Source organism: Barbus barbus (genome assembly GCF_936440315.1).
Source record: "Barbus barbus genome assembly, chromosome: 26".
Classification (NCBI taxonomy): Eukaryota; Metazoa; Chordata; class Actinopteri; order Cypriniformes; family Cyprinidae; genus Barbus; species Barbus barbus.
Window position 1 is genome coordinate 5,031,751 of NC_136754.1, and position 22,751 is coordinate 5,054,501.

The 22,751-nt window shown below is 38.2% G+C and overlaps 1 protein-coding gene across 1 annotated transcript in view; it reads right to left on the reverse strand.

Annotated features, from left to right (window-relative positions):
- Positions 1–22,751, reverse strand: part of LOC306846228 (ephrin type-B receptor 1-B-like) — a gene marked incomplete at its 5' end in the record, with an annotated part of 266,880 nt that overhangs the window by 106,633 nt on the left and 137,496 nt on the right. Inside the window, one exon of the mRNA XM_079379447.1 lies at positions 19,626–20,307. Within this exon, the coding sequence (XP_079235573.1) occupies positions 19,626–20,307 (682 nt within the window). The remainder of the gene's footprint in view (positions 1–19,625; positions 20,308–22,751) is intronic.

Genomic DNA, 22,751 nt, shown 5'->3' on the forward strand with positions numbered 1-22,751 from the left:
GACGACCTTATATATGCATGCTTAGATGGGTTTCGTATTCCTATAGGTAGATGGGGATCAGCTGAGATTCAGCTGTTGCGAGCTTGACTAACGTGACTTGCCAGAACTAACGCTCAATTTCCACGATGTACAAACTATGACAGTGATAAGCTCAGGTACTGGTTATGTGCTTTGTTCAAAGTTTATAGCCAAGCAAAATAATATTCAAACTCACACTAGACATGTTTAACTTTGAATAAAACACATAATCAGGACCTGAGATTTTCACTGTCATAGTTTGTATGTTGAAAAGATACCTTCTCTCTTGCCACGGTGTTGCGTATAGTTAGGACACGGTGTAAAGAACCTTTGTGCAATGGAAAGATTCCATGGTTGTTAAAGGTTCTTCATAATACCTGTGGATGTCTATAAAGAACCTTTATTTTTAAGAGTGTAGGAGAGAAAGAGTGATTCAGACTTCATGAGTCAAACTTCGCAAGTCTATTAGCATTTTTGCAACTAAGATGAAATTAGAGACATTATCATAATATTGCTGTCTTAGCGTTCTGCAAATGCACAAGTTGTACAGTGTTCTGAAAACCTAATGATAAAAATCTTCACATCATTGAAGACATTGAATAATTTGTCATTACTGACAAATAACACAAAGTTCCTCCACTTTTGGGGTTTGGATCCCTAGCATAGGCTTCTAGCATGCTGACAGTTAACTAGCAAAACGTCCCTGGTCAGGCCAAAAAACTGGGATGTTTATCACTGAAAATATTTTACTGTAGCTCTGTTTCTTTTGCACGTCCATATATACAAATTTAGCCCACAATTATGAGAAATGTGGTATTTAACACATGGCACATACTCTCACACCATATTTTAACATACACAAATGTGAATGTACAAACTGAATTCCAGAAATGTTGGGATGTTTTTTAAATTTTAATAAAATGAAAAGTAAAAGAATTTCAAATTATTGTCAATATTTTATTCACAATAGAACATAGATAACATAACAAATGTTTAAACTGAAAAATGTTACAATTGTATGCACAAAATGAGCTCATTTCAAATTTGATGCCTGCCACAGGTCTCAAAATACTTGGGACAGGGTAATGTTTACCATGGTGTAGCATCTCCTCTTCTTTTCAAAACAGTTTGAAGACATCTGGGCATCGAGGTAATGAGTTTCTGGAGTGTTGGTGGTGGAATTTTGTCCCATTCTTGCCTGATATAGGTTTCCAGCTGATGAAGAGTTTGTGGTCATCTTTGACGTATTTTTCGTTATAAAACATACAATACAATATTACAATATATACACAATATATATTTTGGCTATTGCTACAAATATACCCCAGCGACTTAAGACTGGTTTTGTGGTCCAGGATCACAAATGGCTTCCTTTTTACATGATAGAGCTTTATTTGGCATCTACAGATGGCACGGCGGATTGTGTTTACCGACAGTGGTTTCTGGAAGTATTCCTGGGCCCATTTAGAATCAGAATCAGAATCAGAATCAGAATGAGCTTTATTGGCCAAGTATGTTTACACATACAAGGAATTTGTTGTAGTGACAGAAGCTCCACAGTGCAACAGAAAGACAGTAACAGGACAGGACACAGGTAATGAAACAAAATAACAGGAAATAGCCAATAACCAATGTACAAAGCAGCAAAAAAAATAAAAAATACACAATATATAATATATAATATAGGCGACTATGTATGTACAGGTGAAGTATGTGCAAATTAGAAATGAGAAAATAAAATAAGTGAGTGTGGTGAATGGATAATGTATTAGTTGTGTGTTCTACGTTTATTTATTGAGTGTTCATGAGATGTATTGACTGAGGGAAGAAACTGTTCCTGTGTCTGGTCGTTCTGGTGCTCAGAGCTCTGTAGCGTCGACCAGATGGTAACAGTTCAAAGAGGTTGTGTGCTGGATGTGAGGGGTCCAGAGTGATTTTACCAGCCCTTTTGCTCACTCTGGATAAGTACAGTTCTTGGAGAGTGGGGAGGGTTGTACCAATGATTCGCTCAGCAGTCCGGACTACCCTCCGTAGTCTTCTGAGGTCAGATTTGGTAGCTGAGCTGAACCAGACAGTTATTGAGGTGCAGAGGATGGATTCAATGATGGCAGAGTAGAACTGTTTCAGTAAGTCCTGTGGCAGGTTGAACTTCCTCAGCTGGCGAAGAAAGTACAGCCTCTGCTGGGCCTTCCTGACAATGGAGTCAATGTGAATATCCCACTTTAGGTCCTGAGAGATGGTGGTGCCCAGGAATCTGAATGACTCCACTGCAGTCACGGTGCTGTTCATGATGGTAAGTGGGGGGAGAGCAGGGGGGTTTCTCCTGAAGTCCACGATCATCTCCACAGTTTTGAGCGTGTTAAGCTCCAGGTTGTTGAGACTGCACCAGACAGCCAGCTCCTTAACCTCCTGTCTGTAAGCAGACTCGTCACCGTCCTGGATGAGGCCGATCAGTGTGGTGTCGTCTGCAAACTTCAGGAGCTTGACAGAGGGGTCTTTAGATGTGCAGTCGTTGGTGTAGAGGGAGAAGAGCAGTGGGGAGAGTACGCAGCCCTGAGGAGCTCCAGTGCTGATGGTTCGAGTGCTGGATGAGAATTTGCCAAGCTTTACTAACTGCTGTCTGTCTGTCAGGAAGCTGTTGATCCACTGGCAGACGGAGGTGGGGACGGAGAGCTGGGTTAGTTTATTTTGAAGGGTTTCCGGGATAATGGTGTTAAAAGCAGAGCTGAAGTCCACAAACAGGATCCTCACATAAGTCCCTGGTCTGTCCAGATGCTGCAGGATGAAGTGCAGTCCCATGTTGACTGCATCATCCACAGACCTGTTTGCTCTGTAGGCAAACTGCAGGGGGTCCAGTAAGGGTCCAGTGATGTCCTTCAGATGAGCCAGAACCAGTCTTTCGAATGATTTCATGGCTACAGACGTTAGTGCCACAGGTCTGTAGTCATTAAGTCCAGTAATTTTGTGTTTCTTTGGGACGGGGATGATGGTGGAGCGTTTGAAGCATGAGGGGACTTCACACAGCTCCAGTGATCTATTGAAGATCTGTGTGAAGATGGGGGCCAGCTGCTCAGCACAGATTTTTAGGCAGGCTGGTGACACACCATCTGGACCAGGTGCTTTCCTTCTTTTGTTTTTCCTGAAGACCTGGCACACATCGTCTTCGCTGATTTGAATTGTAGGTGTGGGGGAGAGAGGGGTTGCTGGAGGTGTGAATGGTTGTGTGGAGGGGTGTTCTGGGCGGGTGTGGGGTGGTCGTTCAAAACGATTCGCCAGATGGATGCTAGGCAACGCCGTTCTAAATCCGCGCTGACGAAGTTTCACGAGCGCGCCGGCTCTCTTTCCCCGTCTGCGCCTCCTGAAGCGTTTGACCAGAGCTACAGCTCCGCCAACTACAATGTCCAGCAAAACGTCCGAAAAATCAAAAACCGGTAGAAGATTTTGTGGTGTGTTCTGCCGAATGTTCAGTAGATCATCCCTGGTAAAGCTGATCTTATTTGAAAAACAAAAAACAGGAAAAACAAACAAAAACAATACAAACACCGAGGAGCAACGCACAATAGCTGCCATCAGCGGCGCCATTTTGTTTAGGATTTAGTAATGTCACTGACAGAATCATGACGATGAGTGATGCAATGTTGTCTGAGGACCCGAAGACCACAGGCATCCAACAAAGTTCTTCGGCCCTGTCCCTTACGCACAGAGATTTCTCCAGTTTCTCTGAATCTTTTGATGATGTTATGCACTGTAGATGATGAGATTTGCAAAGCGTTTGCAATTTGACATCGAGGAACATTATTTTTAAAGTATTTCACAATTTTTAACCCTCTCTTTCACAGATTGGAGAGCCTTTGCCCATCTTTACTTCTGAGAGACTATGCCTCTCTAAGACATCCCTTTTATAATTAATCATATTTCAGATCTGATGTCAATGAACTTAATTAGTTGCTAGATTTTCTCTCAGCTGAATCTTTTCAAAATTGCTTGCTTTTTCAGCCCTTTGTTGCCCCCAACTTTTTTTAGACCTGTAGCAGGCATCAAATTTGAAATGAGCTCATTTAGTGGATAAAAATGTAACATTTCTTCATTTAAACATTTGTTATGTTCTCTATGTTCTATTGTGAATAAAATATTGGCTCATGTGATTTGAAAGTCTCTTAATTTTCATTTTATTCAAATTTTAAAAATGTCCCAACATTTCCCCAGAATTTGGGTTGTAATTGAAAAGCTTTGGCTAAAGAGAACAATTACACTAAATAATGCCTTACATTTTGGTCCTTTCCTAAAAAAAAATCTGTTGAGAAGACCTGAAATATAGTGCTCATGTTATATGGAGGCTTCTTTTAGTCTTTTTTAAAGCTTAATAAATATGATTTGATTGTATGGAAAGGAGAGCAACAGCCTATTAATTATAAAAGAAGGTAGATACTACTTACTTTAAGTGTAATAAAAGAAAAATACTGTTTACACCACATATAGGCCTAAATACCTAAAAATTGTGTTTACAAAATGTTGTTATACATTGTAAAAAGATGTAAAAGATATATATATATATATATATATATATATTGGGTAAATTCCTACTGAAAACAATTCAAACAATATACCTGAAAAGTGTCATACAATCCACTCTCCATCTTGAATAACCTCAGCGATGGAGAACAGCAGTGCTTAAGACTACTAATGTGAGCCATGGGGTGAATCCAGGGTGCAGGTCTGGACATGGAGATGAGCTCCCCAGGGCAAAAAAACACACGAGTTCAACATGCAGATTACAAGGTTCATACTCCATCATGATTACATGTTGGACAGAGCTGCTGACAGGAAGTTAAGTGAACTGTGTGTGACATATACTGCTAATTTAAAACAAATTGCAGAAAAAAAAACTTTTATAAATGTATTATTAATAATTTATTAATAATATATAATTTACTCACTTGAGATATGCACTTTACTGTATATTATATAAATATCTTATAAATTGTTATATTCACTAAATATAAAATAGTATGTATACACTTAAGTCACACATACAAATTCTAAATAACACTGCATTAGATTAAAACATACTTGTTTAAACATAATTTTGAACAATTTATATATTTTACATCAAACTTCTTTCCTAAAAGCTTTGGCTTGAAAAGTCCTTCTACCATCTTCTTTAACATAAATGCCATTTGTTTTATATTGAGCTGTATAATGCAAAGGCAAGCAATTTTAAATGAGGCATTAGCGTCCAAATACATTTGGACATATATTTATGACATTTTGCTCTAAAATAAGACAAAATGCCATGCTGGGACTTCAAATGGACAGTTCGAAATAACTGATTCATGGAAATGAATCAAACTTCCCAACTCTATCAGCACTTTTGCAACTGAGATTAAATCAGACACGCCATTATAATATCGCTGTCTTAGCGTTCTCAAAATCACGAGTCATGACACAAAATCAGCCTACTGGCACGGGCCAAAAAAAAACCTAATGATTGAATATCATCACAATATTCATGATGTTGCTCCATTTTACATCTCCAATACAAAATAAAACTGGATATATTGCAAATATTTAATATATCACCCATCCCTAGCAGCCAGTAATGGATCTGAAGTGCCAAACTAAGCAATGGTGAGACTTTATCGACCAACAGAAAGAAGCCAAAGATTCCTACAAGCATCTGCTAAACTTTCTGCCTCTATTTGTGTGCCATCGAGTTTAATTTACTAGTGAATCCGAGCAGAAAAAAGGAGCGAATTCAGAAAAGCAGCCCACAGTGAAGACGGGAAGCAAGAGACGAGAGGAAGTGGATGATGAGGATGATGTGCCTCTTCATTAAGAGAGAGACACACTTTTCTTCACCTATTCAGTCTATTCAGCACACTCCCATGCCAGAAGTCTTTCTAACCCGTCTGTCTCTTTCTCTCTGTGTCTCTTTTTCATTTGTCCTGTCACTATGGCCTTTTCTCGTGCCACATAATGGGCCCAGAGCTCAGAGAGATCAGAGAGCTCTTTAATTGGGTTTCAAGGTGACTTCAAGGTGACTTGAGCGTGCGAGTGTGCGGACGGTCATCATTAGGCTGTGTGTGTTTGTACACTCTAATAGCGTATTAATGTTGGCTCTAACGGCGTTCGGACGCGGGAGGAAGTGAAAGGAAGCTTCTGAATGCGCCACACACAGACTTCCTGCCTTTTTCTGATTTCTTCATTCAGACACTCACAGAATGAAGGCCACCTCTACTCTCGTTCACAATCCAAATACCTCTCTGCACTTTTCCCACTCATACAAACCAACTGGCGTACTGTGAAAAGCCCCGGTGCATTGTGGGAATGTTTTCGAAGGCGGCAGCAGTCACAATACCCAAACGGCCTCATCACAGACAGCGCTGCCGCCCTTAATGATGTTCTCTACAGAAAAAAAATAGTGCTATGTTGACATGAAAATGCAACAGCTAGCTGCCTCTGCTAAGAGATGTTCAGATATAGCATGATAACTAAAATATTAGTGGTTTATTATAGTTTTAGTTTGTATATAATAATTAAGATGCTCTTGTTAAAACTTTTATACTACTATTATTAATTATTTTTATTTTATTTATTTTTGCTTTTTTCACATTGCAACGCTATCATAGGTACTTGAAGACACTTGCCAAAAAAAACTGTTGCAACAAAATCTATTATCTAATACCAGTCTAATATCTCATATTTCTAGTAAGAATTATTTTGTTGTTGCGACAAAGTATCAAAGGGGTCATATGACACGATTTCAAGTTTTGCTTTGTCTTTGTAGCGTTACAAGCTGTCGTGCAAATATAAAATCCATGAAGTCACAAAGATTAAAGTATCAAACCCAAAGAGATATTCTTTATAAAAGTTAAGACTCGTCCACGCCTTCCCAAAATGCCTCATTCAAACATGATTTAGGTGTAAGAAACAAGCCATTTGTCACTGAAAATCTCTGTTCAACACTGCATCTTGCTTTAACTGATTTGTTATTGTTTATAAAGTCCATCTGAATGTTAAAATCAGTGTGTGCATGTTTGACGCCAGCAAAAAGATCAATGCAAACCTTCAGTTATACAACACCGCAAGTCATTACTACATTAATAACTCAGTCAAGCTGGATCCATCAGTCCGTTTCAACATGTTTCTCTCCAGTAACTCCAGTAACAGTCAGCAGCTAGTGAACTTTTCCACTGTCCACCACTCCTATGAATGTTAAATAAAGTTATTTGAATATTTGTAATATTAATAGCTGCATGCTGTGAGCTCAGTGATGCTGAACCGGAGACCGGTGAAAAAGACAGAATCCAGCCATTTACATCCTCCGTGACGACAGGGATGGTGTGATGGATGAAGAACAGAGAATATGAGACTCGCCCCCTCCATCCCATTCAATGTGAAAGGGTCAACATGGCCTGTCCGAATGCTGCTGGCACACAATACACAATGAATGAGGCAATCCAGCATCATTTGTGTGTGTGTTAGTGCTATGCAGGCATGTGGTTTGCACAGAAATGGGACATCACACAAAGGCTTCATGCGTGGCAATACGTTTTCAGCACGGTTAACCAATTACAAAAGTATAAAAACGTAGTGCGACATTCAGTCCTGCGAGAGCAAAGTGAAATAAATCACAAACTCTGCTTCTACAGCACAGGTAGTTCATTGAACTACAAAAAATACAGACTAAATGACTCACTAAATGAAAGTATGTGGCCTAGAATATGTGGCCAGTAATGCATATTTACAAAAATGGACAGTTTTTCAGACAAGATGAGCTGCAACAAAGTCAATACACACGTACGTGGAAAAATTACACACATTACACACATTTAGTTGACGAGCAATATACATACACACACTCATACACACACACTTTTACATTTTCACAAAAAATTTTAAGCAATAATTTTTGAAAGATTATATGACAATTACATATGGAGTAACGGCTACAAAAAATGGCTTTGCCATCACATTAATAAATTTAATTTTAAAATATACTGGCATAAAAAAAAGTTATTTTGAATTATAATAATATTTCAAATAGTCAGTGTGGAAAGAAAACTAATTTAAAATACTTAAAAATGTTGCTTCTATAGTAAAAGAAAAAAAATGATTGAAAATGTTTTACTGGAAAACTACTAAAATATTGAATAAAAATGATTATTACCCTAAACTGTGGTAAAATTACTAATGAAATCTCTTGTGGCCTATTGCTTTATAGTGTTTTATGTTCAGACATAAAATATTTATTTGAGCAAAAATGGTTTTGCTATTGCTAAAGCACTAGATTTATTGTTGGCACTTTGATTGCTGCACTTTTGGCTGTTTGGATTGTGTTTCCAAAGGCCTCTGAGGTCTCGAGTGAATCAAAAACCCAGAAGTGATTTGTGAAGATGCTTTTCTGGTCTTTTTGCTTCACGTCGTGCCAAACAAACCCCTGCTATGGTTAAAATCACAGAAACACGCAGACTTTCATGCCTTATTTCTTTGGTTCTGACCTGTTTCACATCTTTCTTAGAAAGTTCCGTCTCATGTGCACTGCTGTGTACACACACAAACCTCAGGACACACCAACACGCATATATCCGAGTCTAAAAGACTAGGTAATATGAGCTTCTAAAGCAGAGCATTAAATATGCACTAGACAGCTCAGAGAATGGAGAGCACTACTCCTGAATAAATAAGCAAACAACAGACTATAAGCCAATCTACAAATCAGCGCTGTCACAGAGAGAGTGGAGATAATAATATATACGCACACACCACAGGTGTGTGTATTTATGGGTCCCAACTGTCCTCTCCTCTTTCTTTTACACACACATGCACACACACACACACACACACTCCACACTGAGAGAGCTCTGTTTATCACTCTTACAATCACACGGACCAGACCGGGGATGGATTCTGTGCTAGTTCCTCACCTAAAATACCTGTCTACATAGTCAGCTGCCTTCTGAAGAAGAAGAATAACAAAAATACAACTTCATGAACTGGACTGTCCCTCTGCTCTGACCTTAAAATAACCCATATTAAACATCACAGAGATAATCAGTAGACTGATTTGTGCTTCTTTTTGAATATGTATATATGTTTCTCAACATGTCGGTCTAAGAGACTGGAAAGTTCATTTTAATTAGTTTTTTTTATTACATTTTTGGAAATACTTCATTTACTCACTCTCATGTCATTCCCTGTATGTGACTTTATTTCATCCAATGAACACAAAAGGACATATTAAACAGAAAGTCCAGGCTTCTCTTTTCCATTAAATGAATGTGAATAAGAAATGTAGCTGCCAAAAATCAAACGATGGCAGCATAGATGGCGGCATTCGGATGCAAAATTCACTTAAGTTGTTTGAACATAAATGTGTGTTGGAAGTGTGTGTACACATCCATCCTATAGTGATAAAAATACACTCAGTGTTTTTTTGGGGGGTGGGTTTATCCCTATTTTAAAATACCCTCTCTCAAATCAGGCTGTTCTGAGATTTCTGTCAGAATGACGTAGAGGCTGCTCCCACAATAGTTGATTGACAGGGGCATCTTACTTTAGACCCGCCCTGAGTGAGCTGTCATCAGTCCGCCATTGTGTCGACTCCAGTGCAGGGAAAGAAAAGATGTCTCCGATTAAGCGATTGAGGTGCTTTGTTATTGGAAGTAATAATGAACATAGCAGTCGTTATTTACTCCCGACATCTGAGCCGCTGAAGACGCAGAGGATTAACGTTACTTTAGTTTTTAAGGGAATGCACTGAACCCGATCTGCCTAAATGCATCTATGTTCAGCGCCAATCATTCGTGATCCAGCTTCATCTACAGAAGAAGTGAGTATAAGGTTTTTTTTTATAAATCTTTGCAAATCGCCTTTCCTAATAATGTGCTAGTTAGCCAGTTTCGCGGTTGAAGTTTACAGTCTGCTCCTCACCCCACGGAAGAGAGGGGCGGGGTCAGAAGAGCTCATTAGCATTTAAAGCAACATGAGAATGAGAACACTAGAATGGCTTGCTGAAAACAGAGCTGATTTTGACAGGGTAAAAAAAGGTGTTTTTTACACTACCATTGAGAAATTTTAACCAGAGTATGTTATAGACTTTTCATTAAGACCCTAAAGAATCATATCAACTTGTACAAAATGGGAATCCGATGACCTCTTTAATAATTGTCTATACTATTTCTGAAGCATTGTCATGAAATTATGAGAATTTAAACTTAATTAAAAACCTCCTCTTTGTTGTCGATTTCAAGGGGAACATCATATCTGAAAATATGAATAATGACACGAGGGTGAGTAAATGATAATCATTTTGGTCTGAACTACTTCAGTCAACATTAAAAAAATGAAACGATTCTGTGTAGGCTTACTTGTTTTGTTGTAGTCATTCAACAAGTATAGTATTTCACACTTGCATTTGTTCAAAATAACACGCAACAACTGCAGCTCATTCATTAACAACATGAGTGATTATCTGTACTGCAACAAAATGTCAAAATCAGGGGAAAAAGGCCTCTTATCTGGGTCAGAACCAAAGTGTGCAGCAGTGAACTAGCAGTCGATCAATCATTGGCCTGTGTGCTGAGCAGTTTGATTGATTGGGAAACAGATTTTTCCCTGCATGTTTCTGGCTCTGGGCCTCGTACGGGGCCTCTGGTGCTGGTGTAGGCTTTCCAAACCATTACCCTGACCCGATCAATGACTGACCCACGCTTACCGCTGACCTGACGGGCCGCTGAAGCAGAAGAACCCAGAAGAACATGTGGTTTGCTCCAGATAACTGAAGTAAATATGAATACATTAAGCAGAGCTCAGAGGAGAATGCAGGCCGGCTCATTCAACCTTCAGACAAGAATCCGTCAGAGCTATAAAGCATGCTAACCTCCCCGATGAAAATGCTACGGCTCAGAGACTGCTCTTCATAGCGCAGAAGAATTAATAGAGTTAGTTATTTTTAGTAGCAAATTCGGTCTGAAGTATCAACAGTATTCGAGAAATATATGGATAGAGTGATATAATGACAGAACGATAAGTCAATAGTACAATGGAACATCAGAACGATAGAACAATAGATAAATAGAACGACAGATACAGCGACCGACCGACCGACCGACCGACCGACAGACAGACAGACAGACAGACAGACAGACAGACAGACAGACAGACAGACAGACCGACAGACCGACCGACAGACAGATAGATAGAATCAGAATCTCATGAACTGATGAATTCACAGCAGCTGAAAGCTCAAACGTTCCAATTTAAAATGTCTGTAAAAGGCATCCAGTGTTCTTCCAGAAGCCACGGTCAGAGTTGATCCTCCCTCAACATGAAGCCAAAAAGCTCTCTCTCCATCAGAGCAAAGCTAGCCAAGTGCTCTTCTTCTGTTTTTAAAGCTTTGTGTACATGGTATAAACACCAAGATCACAGAGATGGAGCCGTGACACTTCTGAGCGGCAACGCCGAGGGGAGGGTTTGTTTGCGCTCTTCAAATGTGTAATTAACCAGCATTAAAACACACTCACTTTTCAAACTGCCGTGTCCTCGATGACTTTTGAGAGTGCAGAGGGAAAACGAGAGACAGAGACAAACAGAGGGAGCAGAGAGACAGAAAAAGAGAGAGAGTGACAGGGAGAAAGAGAGAGACGGATAAACAGAGGTCACACAGCCACTGCAAACTTTTGGAAGTGACAACAGCATATATCTAAACGAGGACATCCCCAGAGTTACTGTTCTGTGAACAAAACTAAATTAAATTAAATTAAATCTAATCTTAAAATAAAAATAAAATAAAAGATATTTTATAAAATATCATATTATAAAATGTTTTATAAAATATAAAAATAAATCCACAAACATTGCAATGTGTTCTGGTTGTATTATTAATACACTTCTGAAAATATACTGAAAGTTCTTATTTATTTGTGATTGCTGAGTAGTTATTTAGGTTCATAGATGTTATTATTAAATATAGCCAAAACTAGAACCAATTTTTATATAATTATAATATGTCCAGAAAATGGGCATATTATAATTATATAAAAATGATGTGTTTGTAATTAAATTCATTTAAACTTAATCAATTTAATTTAATTATTTCAACTAAAAATACTACTTATATTTATTTTATTTTCTCTTTTTATCTCACCTTTGAGCCAAACTTACTAAAAATAAATTGAAATCCTCAAATGACTAAAAGTAAAACTGAAGTAATATTTAAATTAAAGCTAAATAATTAATTTAAAAAACTACTAAAAAGACAATGTTATGTGTTTGCTCACATAACATAACATAAAACCCAATTCAAAATGATTAGATACTGTAACTGTATAATAATACTAATAATACTAATAATAATAATTTGCAGATGCAAAAAAACAAAAACAAAAAAAACAATTGGTGGGCGAGTAGGTATAAGCACTTATAAGAAATGACAATTACACTTAATCATATGACAAACAGATTAAATGTGTAAGTGAACACACACACACCGATGAACAGAGAGATGGAGAAAGAAACACACAGACTAGATGTCTTTTTTGGCTCTGTTCTAGAGAGAAAAGCAGGAGTCTAAATTACTACTGTCTGCCACACAGTTCTCCTCACTCCTGTCCAAAAGCTGCTTTATAAAGACAGACCCTCTCAAACACACACATACACACTCAAACTCAGCACTATTCACAAGGGTTTGGTACAGCAGCTGATGTACAGTTATTAACAGACGACATCTGTGATTTCATGTACTGGCAGGGAATGAAGGTGGACCAGGAAGCACAAAATAAATCTAGCTTTAGTTACAAACTTCGACAAAGGTCAAGATAATATTATAGATAATATCAGAGGACGCTTGAGTTATCGGAAAACAAAACAGAAGGTGATTTGTTATGTGATAAACACACGATTAAAAATCACAAAGTACATCAGAGAAATACTAATTTACTTCTTCAAATTCAGAAGAACCAAAAAACCTAGCTGTCCAGATCTCCTCTGTTTGCTTCCGAAATTTGGCAGCCGGCATCAGAAAACCATCATGTACACAAATCTGCATCCTCAACACACGGCCCCCATCTGCTAGCGCTTGTTTTGGGTCATTTCAAGGGATATTTGAGAGGGGAAGAGGGTTCTTCTCTCCGGGAAAAGCACGGAGGATCATCTCAGTGGAATGGAGATTGTAAAACAAACTGAAAGATGTAAACAAACTTCAACTAGATGAGTGGGGTCTTCCAGATGTCCAAAACCTGAGCTGTTTGTTGTACATAATGGCATCAGTGTGTGAGTGTGTGTAGGGGTGTTTCTGTACCCGATGAATAACATGTGTAAGCTTGTTTATAGGTGTTTTAATAGAGCTCTGCTGTGTTTGGCTATGCCTGATTGTGTGTTGTATATAGAGCCGTAGGCAGGGCCTGAAATTAACACCCGACCACGCGCCAAATGCGGGTGAATTTTGCAATTGGCGGGTAAAACCGTCAATCTACCTGCCACATTGGCGGGTAGCCAATGAGAATTGAGTTGTTTTTTTGCGTCTGTTTTTTTTTTAAGTCTGCCTTTTCGTTGGATTTTAGCTCAAGGTACAAACGAACGGCTGAAACGAACAACCAACAAAAAGATGAGGATGAGTCAAAGAAAAGTAAAAGACGACGTTTTAATACAAAGTGGCGACAACGGCAAGGTTCGTGAGTGGCTGATTTATGACCGCAGTACAGATTAAATGTACTGCAGTGACTGCCGTATGTATGGCTCAGAGAAAGCGAAGTCAAATCCTTTTGTAATCGGGACTAAAAACTTAAAATTAGAAGCAATTAAGGACCACGAGTCATCAAAAAGCCACCTACACACAATAAGTTGCAAAATATCAAAGACTGCGCTTCCGGAGGAGAACGCTGCGGTCAAGGCGCTGACGTCCATGAAAGTAGCGCAGTTTGAGAAGATGCGACTTCTGTTTCGGAACGATCACGCGATCGGCAAGATTCAAGAACATGATGCCCTTCTCTGACTACGTTTGTGTGTCACAGATGTGTGTGCGTGTGTATGTTGGGAGTTGGGAACCAGTCAGAAAATGTCCGGTACCCAGTAACTTTACCAGTAATATTCATTTAGTTCTGCTTAACGGTTCCTGAAGGCTGTAATTAACAGTTGCCAGGAACTGTCTAGACTAAATCAGCCATCAACACAGCCGTGTCCGTGTGTGATGTGTTTACATACGAGCTGCGGTAACTTAGGTCTAACTTATATCTGTTGAGTTAGCACGGTGTGTGTGTGTGTATACCTGTTTTTCTATCCCGGTGTGACTATGACATATGATTATGTCTGTGACACAGCAAATCAATGAATAAAAAGATTAAAAAATATATAGTCTAAGAGTTATTATTACTTATAATGATTTCGTTAATAACTTGACAGCACTTAAATGTGTATTCTTACAAGTTAAAGAATAATGTTTGTGTGATTTCTATTTTTCACCTTTATGAGGCAAAAAAAAAAACAAACAAAAAAAACTGGCTGGTAAAAAGTTACTGTGGCAGGTGGATTTTTAAATCCACCTGCCACAGTGGCTGGTGGTCAAAAAAGTTAACTTCAGGCCCTGGCCGTAGGTGTGTGTTTATGTAATGTTGAGAGTGCTTTTCAATGGTCTTTTGTCTGTGTATATATAGAGCTGCAAGTGCATGCATGTTTTGTGTGTTTATCTGTCTGTGTCAATCTGTTTAATGTGTATATACAGTTGTAGATTTAAGTTTGTACCTACATACCAAAGCTGTGTTTTTAAATTATGCAAAAAAGAAAAAAAATGGGCGAATACTTTTTTTAATGCAATCTAAACAAATTAAAAAACAGCTTAAGTCTACTGTACATACGTTTTCATATTTGTCTACTCCAATTTTAGTGCGTTGCATTTGTGTATATCTGTTTGTGTGTATACAGAGTGAGTGTTTGTACTGAGCTCTGTGAATGTGTTTGTATGTGTACATGAAGCTATATGGGAGTGTGAGTGTGTGTGCGCACGTGTGTGTGTGTGTGTGTGTGTGGAGCTGTCCACTCTCTCCAGGTGTGTGTCAGTTCGGTCAGCTCTTGCGGTGAGTGTATCTCAGTTCAATTCCGCAGCCTGTGAGGAGTCATCCAGTCTCTCACCCCTCTTTTAGAGCGCTCGAGACGCACGCCGACAGAATATAGAGCCAAATCTGCATCCCAGAACAGTCACGGCTCGACCCGGCATTTTTTTGTAGAATCTGAGCTGAGCTGTGGCTAATGGGGGAGGTTATTTTATTAATATGCTGATTTTACTCTGGGTGACAGCCATCATCTCTCACCCTGAGGGTGAGATCTAATCTGACTCACACAGATATGCGGACATAGTGTATACACACAATGATTATTCAGACTCCCTCTTAGCAGGGTCAAAACAAAAAACCCAGCTGTGTTACACAGATAGAGCGAACGAGTGAAAGTGGGTGACAGAGAGAAAGAGACAGAAAGAGATACACTTTCCTGGAGACACACTGGCTGATATAAACCGCAAACTAGCATACTAGACTATTTTTGCAGTAACTACGATATAGAGTACGCAAATTATCTAAATGCATGGAACACCTGTATGAGCAATTATTTTGTCAAAAAGTGGAGTATACAGCACAGCATTATGCATACATTATCATATCACAGAATGCAATGTACTCAGTTGGACTGCAAAAAAAGTCACTCAACGAGAGAGCTCAACGCGCTGCAACTTCAGAAAACACATGCAAATAGAAAAAGCACCAGCAAATCAAGAAAACATATTCATCAATTTGACAGCAGGTGCTGCAAATGTTTACAACACAAACAAATATAGAATTTTATTTGCAGCGCGTTTCTTTTTTTGGTTGTGTTGTGAGCATTTGCAGCGTGTATGTTGTCAAACTGACAAAGATGTTTTCTTAATTTGCAGGCGTTTTTTTTTCCTATTTGCAGTGCGTTTCTTTATTTGGTTATGTTGTGAGCATTTGGAGCGTGTGTGTTGTCAAACTGACAAAGATGTTTTCTTAATTTGCAGGCGTTTTTTTTCCTATTTGCAGTGCGTTTCTTTATTTGGTTGTGTTGTGAGCATTTGCACCGTGTGTGTTTTCAAATTGATGAAGTTGCTTTCTTAATTTGCAGGCCTTTTTTTCTATTTGCAGTGCGTTTCTTTATTTGGTTGTGTTGTGAGCATTTGCAGCGTGTGTGTTGTCAAACTGACAAAGTTGTTTTCTTAATTTGCAAGCGTTTTCTTAATTTGCAAGCGTTTTTTTCTATTTGCCGTGTGTTTCTTTATTTGGTTGTGTTGTGAGCATTTGCAGCGCGTGCGTTGTAAAATTTACAAAGTTGCTTTCTTAATTTGCAGGTGTTTTTTTTCTATTTGCAGCACGTTGAGCTCTCTCGGCCACCGTAGGTTTATACTTAAAACAAGGAAAAAATATGGGGTAAGAAATAAACTTAATTCAAATATTTTTCTTACCCCATTGGTAGATATATTGATTTACGTATTATTTACTGTCAAAAGTGTTTTTTCTAACTTTGTTCCTTTAATAAATTCAGTTTAAAGTTTCATTTTAACTAAAATGAAAGTTAATTTGCATGTTTACTTACCTTCATGAAGGCATTTTAAATAAATAAATAAATAAAATGAACAAACAAACAAAATTAAAAAAGCAAAATATTAATTTTTACTTCTAATAATTAGCTGAACACTGCTCACTAAATTATACACGCGGTTATTAATGAGGTTATTTGACAAGCATAATGAGGTCAAGTCACAACTAACATACTATTGTTTACTTTATATCAAGAAAGCAGTAGGTAGCATACAGTGTATATTGTGCAGTAATTAGTACGCAACAATCCCTTCCAAGACGTAAAGCTGCTCAGACTTCCTTTGAGACACATTTATAATAGCTCAGACACCTTCATTAACCCAAAAGACCAATTACTCTAATCAACCTCTAATCACCCTCTCCAGGTCCAAATCGACCAATGAAAGCAGAGGGGGGTGTGGAGGTTTGGATCCAGACGGCCATCAACAAAAACAGACTAATGAACATTAAAGGAATACTTATTACACCAGGTTGCCTGTGCTGATAAAATCAACCCCAGGGATTTTATGGAAACTTTATAAGAATGCAGTGTGTGTGTGTGTGTGTGCGCGCGCATGTGTGTGCATGTTCAGACTGCAATATATTACCCCATCAAAAGCCTTTATGGGAACTCGCAGATCAAAGCGGCAGTAATTAGTGGTGACTTGCTGTGTGCAAAATCGTTAATCCGCTAACACACTGGCTTTTAAAAACTACAGCCACATCTAGCTGACATACTTTACACCAGACGCTAATACCCAGCAAAACCTCAACCATCTTTAATCTTCAAAGTTTATGACAACTTCATCACCTCTTACAGATCACAAAGCATTCCAGAAGATATCTGACGCTGTGTCCTCAACCGGCGCAACATGAGACGTTTTCAGCCCCATATTTTCAGCACATGTTTGTATGTTTCTGTCCGTTTACAGGTATACTGTTGTTTGCAACCTAATTAGTTTATTTAGTAAATTCAGGTAAATAGTTAATTTTAGTTAAATTGCATGTTTCCTTGAAAGTGCATTTCAAGACCCAGATATATGTAATATCCGAACATGTTTTAACCATAATTATTATACAAAAATAAAATAAATTAAATATATGAATAAAATAAATGCTGATGTCAAAACTACTCACATTGCACTTGGGTTTTGGACACTTTGTTAAATTCATTTCAAATTTGCAAAGGCCAACTTTTGAGGGATTTCTGCAGTCTAAAACAGGTCTCAACCTGGACTACATGGACATCATGACCATCTCTCAGTTGATAAGAAGACCTTGCCTGAGGATGCCAATGAACTCAACCTCAAGGCCACCACCTGTGCATGTGTGTATTTATGTGTAGAGGCACCTGTGGTCCTCAGAGTTGGCTCTCCCATGCTAAGTGTTGTATCTGTTCATTGATCGAGACAGATGGCTGTCAATCAATCTTATCGTCTCTCAACACATTTGGTCCTGGGGGAGCCAATATGGCACTGGCCTTGAGTGAAGGCCAAATCGACCAATCTCAGACCTTGAGAGAACAATATGACCGTTTGTGTGTCGGGGTGCACATGAAAAGAGAGCAACTAAATACAGGCAAAAAAGAGAAACTGCGTGTTTATAGGTCTTATTTGCCTACCAGAATAGTACAACCTGAACCAATATATTAAATTATAATATAATATTTATAATAGTGGTTGACCGATATGTCATTTTAAAGGACAAATTAAAAAATGGTCCCTTTTGACTTTAGCTACATCTTTGCCTCACTCAGCCCAACATCAACAATCTTCAACACCACATTCTTCTCTCTCTCAATGTGTGCACTGCCATATTAATCCAGAATAAATTAACTCAAACTGAAAATCTGCTGCATGAAAATCTTCACAAATAATCACAAATCTGTGCATCTCACAACTGAATCTACAGGAAGTAAATTTGTCAAAGCTCTGGCAGAAACTTCTTGATCTACAGCTCAGGAAAAAAGACCAGCTTAGTCACTGGGTCACCAGCAAATGTTGGGTTTTGGAAGCTGTTTCTGACACTCTGACACTACTAGATAAACCAGCGAGAAGCCTTTCATCAAACTTCAATTAAAAAAACATATTGCGGGCAAATATCATGGCTATAAAATACTGGTCCACGAGGTAAACCAGCTCCAAACCAGAATAAACCTAAAATAAAATGGAAATTCATACAGTTTCAGCAAAGAAGAATCTTACTGAGTATATTACTATAGTGTTTTTGAACCATACTATAGTAAAGTGTATTTTACTGTATAATATAATTTTTACAACACTTTGTTAATGAATGCTACAGAATGCTGTAGTATTAACTACTGTATAGTGAACTGATAAACTGTAATAAATACTGTAGTATACGTTAGTTTTTACTACAGTAAACTGTAGTATAATATACCCTATAGTTGTAAAAAACCACAACTATAGAATTACAGTAACAAATTAATTCAAGTACTTTACTATAGTATGGTTCAAAAACACTATAGTATTTACCATAAATTACTATAGTATTTTTTCATGTGGGTTGTCAGTAAGAAAAGCTAAGCAAGACACCAGAGACTATCCCACGCTTTCCACCAACTGAAAAAGACCCATTTAAAACACCTAAAATATATTAATAATTATTAGTGTTGTCAAACAAATAATCGCGATTAATCGCATTAAAAATAAAAGTTTTTGTTTACATAATATATGTCTGTGTACTGTGTATATTTATTATGTATACATAAATACACACACATGCATGTATATATTTAAGAAAAATATGTTGTTTATATATATATATATATATATATATATATAAAATATAAATTATATGAATATAAATTTATACATGTAAATATTTTCAAAATATGTACTGTATGTGTGTGTATTTATATATAAAAATAATAAATATACACAGTTCACAGACATATATTATGTAAACAAAAATTGTGGATGCAATTAATTGCGATTAATCGTTTCAACACACTTATACATTAGTTAACCAAAGATTAACGCTATTAAAAACCCAATGTCTTACCTCGACAGACGTTCCCGTTATCCGGTTCGAATCCTGCCTTGCAGGTGCAGCTCCCAATCGGAACCATCCAGTCCCCATCGCCATTACAGTACAACTTAATCGGTACGTCCACTTCCTCCGAATTCGGGATGCACATCCCGCGAGCGATCACCAATGAGGTGCTCTCTGCCCCGGTCATGGTCTCTGGAAAGATTGCAAAGTTCTGCACGACACTAGGGCATTTCTTATAAAACACACGGACAGACAGCAGGGACATGCATGCGCCGTAGTCCTGAAATGCCAAATAAAAGCCGTTTTTTGACAACGGACCAAAGCTCCGCACCTCCGTGTTCACTTTCATCAATCTACCACCAAAATCCACCTGTGAGAAGCTCTCGTCCGCCGCAATGGTGTCCACCTTCAAATACGGAGCCTCCATCCAGAACGCTGTACCTTTGGTGGCGATGACGGAGTCTGTCTCATAGTAGTAGAGGTTAAAGGTCTCCTTACAGGATCCAGGCACCCGCGGGATGCTGCTGCAGTCTCGGACGGTGAAACGCATTTCCACGTAGATGCGCTGAGCGCCACGTCGTGCAATGAAGGTGGTGAGCAGCCAATTGTTCTGGTTGGACTCGAAGACGTTGCACACCTGGTACGTTCGGATGGTGTTGAGGTTCTCGTCATAGCCACTTACTTCCTCCCACTGGAAAAGAAAAACAATAGGAGGTTTAGCATAACAAAAAGAACATTGACAGATAACCATACATTATTAAAATGACATAAGGACTTGGGCTGGGTTTTAATGTCAATTTCACTATTCAATTCGATTCTGATTCACAAGCTTGCAATTCGAATTGATTCGATTCGATAATGATTATTTTGGATATATAGGATATATATAGGAGATATCAGTTCACGTTTATTTCTCTTCAACTGAGGCGCTACAGCGATCGGTCACTCCAAATTTAACAGCACCAAAAACAGCATGTATTGTTTGAATACTGTAATAAAATGAACAGAATTTGAAATCTGAGATTTTGTTTCATATAGTAATTTTGTACATGAAATGGCAACTTTTTTGGATGGGAGGTGCGGTACAATGTTCCATTCATTAACTGAAAACAGGCGAGACTAATTGATTCTTAGAATTTAAGAATCAATATTGTTTCGTAAAAAAGAGAATCTGTTAAAATCGAGAAACTTAAAATGGAATATAAATATAATATAACCACACAAAAAGATACTCGTCTCCACTTACTGGCATAATGATGAATAATTCTTGTCAAATACATTACACAAAATAATGTGCATTTTAGCACCTAGAGAACTTTCTGTTTTCAGGTCAATGGTGTGAAAAACCCTTGTTTCAACTTAAAATTCCAAGAGATGCTTGCGGAAGTGGAATAAATATGAGTATATATTACTGCTGGTCCGTTTAATGCTATTGATGTGGAACGATGGCCTGAACTTAGACAGGTTTCTGCCTTTCATAAAATATTGATACACATTGAGTTTCCAGAAACCTCTCCAACCCCATATTCCCCACCCAAAAAACCATCTAAAAGCTTTTAAACACTACATCACTTTGAAACTTTTTTTTCTTCTGTTTCTGAGATGATGAAACCTTTATGGTCTCTCTTTCCGAGTTTCAGATCACAGAATCTGTCTCCCTAATCACCTGAGGTGGGCGAGGAAGCCGCTGCCATCTGCTACGGTCCAGGCCAAGTACGGCCAGCCACTTACCATTACAATATTACCATATTATAAAATGTGATGCGTAACAAATTTGAGATTATGCGCTATCAAATTACAATTAGAAGTAAGTGGAGCAGTATATGGCTGCCCTCCTGCAACCCTGGTAGAACAGCACCACTGGCAGATTGTGAAACATGGCAATTGATTTCAGACTGCTGCTGAATGGTTGGGGACAGTAGGCTACAGTCTAAAAAATTCAAAGTTACAAAAAGGGCTTGACAGCTTAATGCATTAAAACAGAGATTTTCAGACATTTTGATGCCAAGAACCCCCCAAATATGATGATGCCTTCAGAGACCCTTCCCTCCTAAAATATCAGCATATTCTCACAAATAAAGACCCATTCACACTGTGTGAGAAAAAGCATGATATTATGAAAAATAAAATGTTAGCAAAATTATATATTTTATATACATTATTAAAATATTGTCTGAAAAATACTGACTTTGTGTGATTTACACAACAAATGCAGAGTAGTTTTACAGTTACATTTTGTAAATAAATATATAATAATAACAACAATAAATCACAAATGAAAGGGTTCTAGGAGTGCAACATTTAAAATCAAAAATACTGTTAAATACTGTGCAAGACTGTTGGTTGTCGAACAGCGTTAACATAATCTTGAGGGTTAGTAAATGATTTAATTTTTTTATTTAACCATATCTGTCCAAACACGTACAATCCATGCAGGCCTGATGCTTTACTACTGATCCAATCCCAAGTCCCTCAGTCCCAGCAGTGGACAGCTGTGAGGTAAAAGTAGGGTCATGTTGCCCGTACGTGATCACTTGCTGCCTGAACCGTTCAGTTCACTGTTAAAGCTGGATAACAGGCACGCAGCCGCACGGCCCTGTGGGTAATCTCTGCCTTTTAAGAGAGCAGGCTGACCGAATGAGCCATCCTGAGATATCCCAGAATTCCCTTGAGGTGTCACAGCCGTGGGAGAGGGAAACAAATACAAGGTTTGCGAGTGGGCTCTTGAGGACTGTAAAGTTACGGTATCGGTACGGGAAGTGTGTGTGTGTGTATATGTGTACTTGTGTGGGCGCTGTTTGTTTTGTCTAAGTGTGTGTGGCCTCTGGAGGGTTGCTCATTCACGGACCCTCACCGAATAACAGTCTGATCCAAGCAAACCTTGAAATTGTAAGATGGGCTATCAGGATGTGTGTATAACTTTGCTTTTTGTGTGCGTTATGAAAGCAGAAACAGAGAAAAGGGGAATTCAAGTAAATCAAATCTGAACAGTGATGGATCAGCGTCCGTGTGGCAGCTTGAAAGCCAGGAGGGAAAAAAAAAAAAAAAATCGATGCGTGAATTGTTGGCAAAAACAGCAAAATCTCTACTTCCAGAAAAAAAAAAAAATTGTATGTGAGGCAAAGCAAAACACAT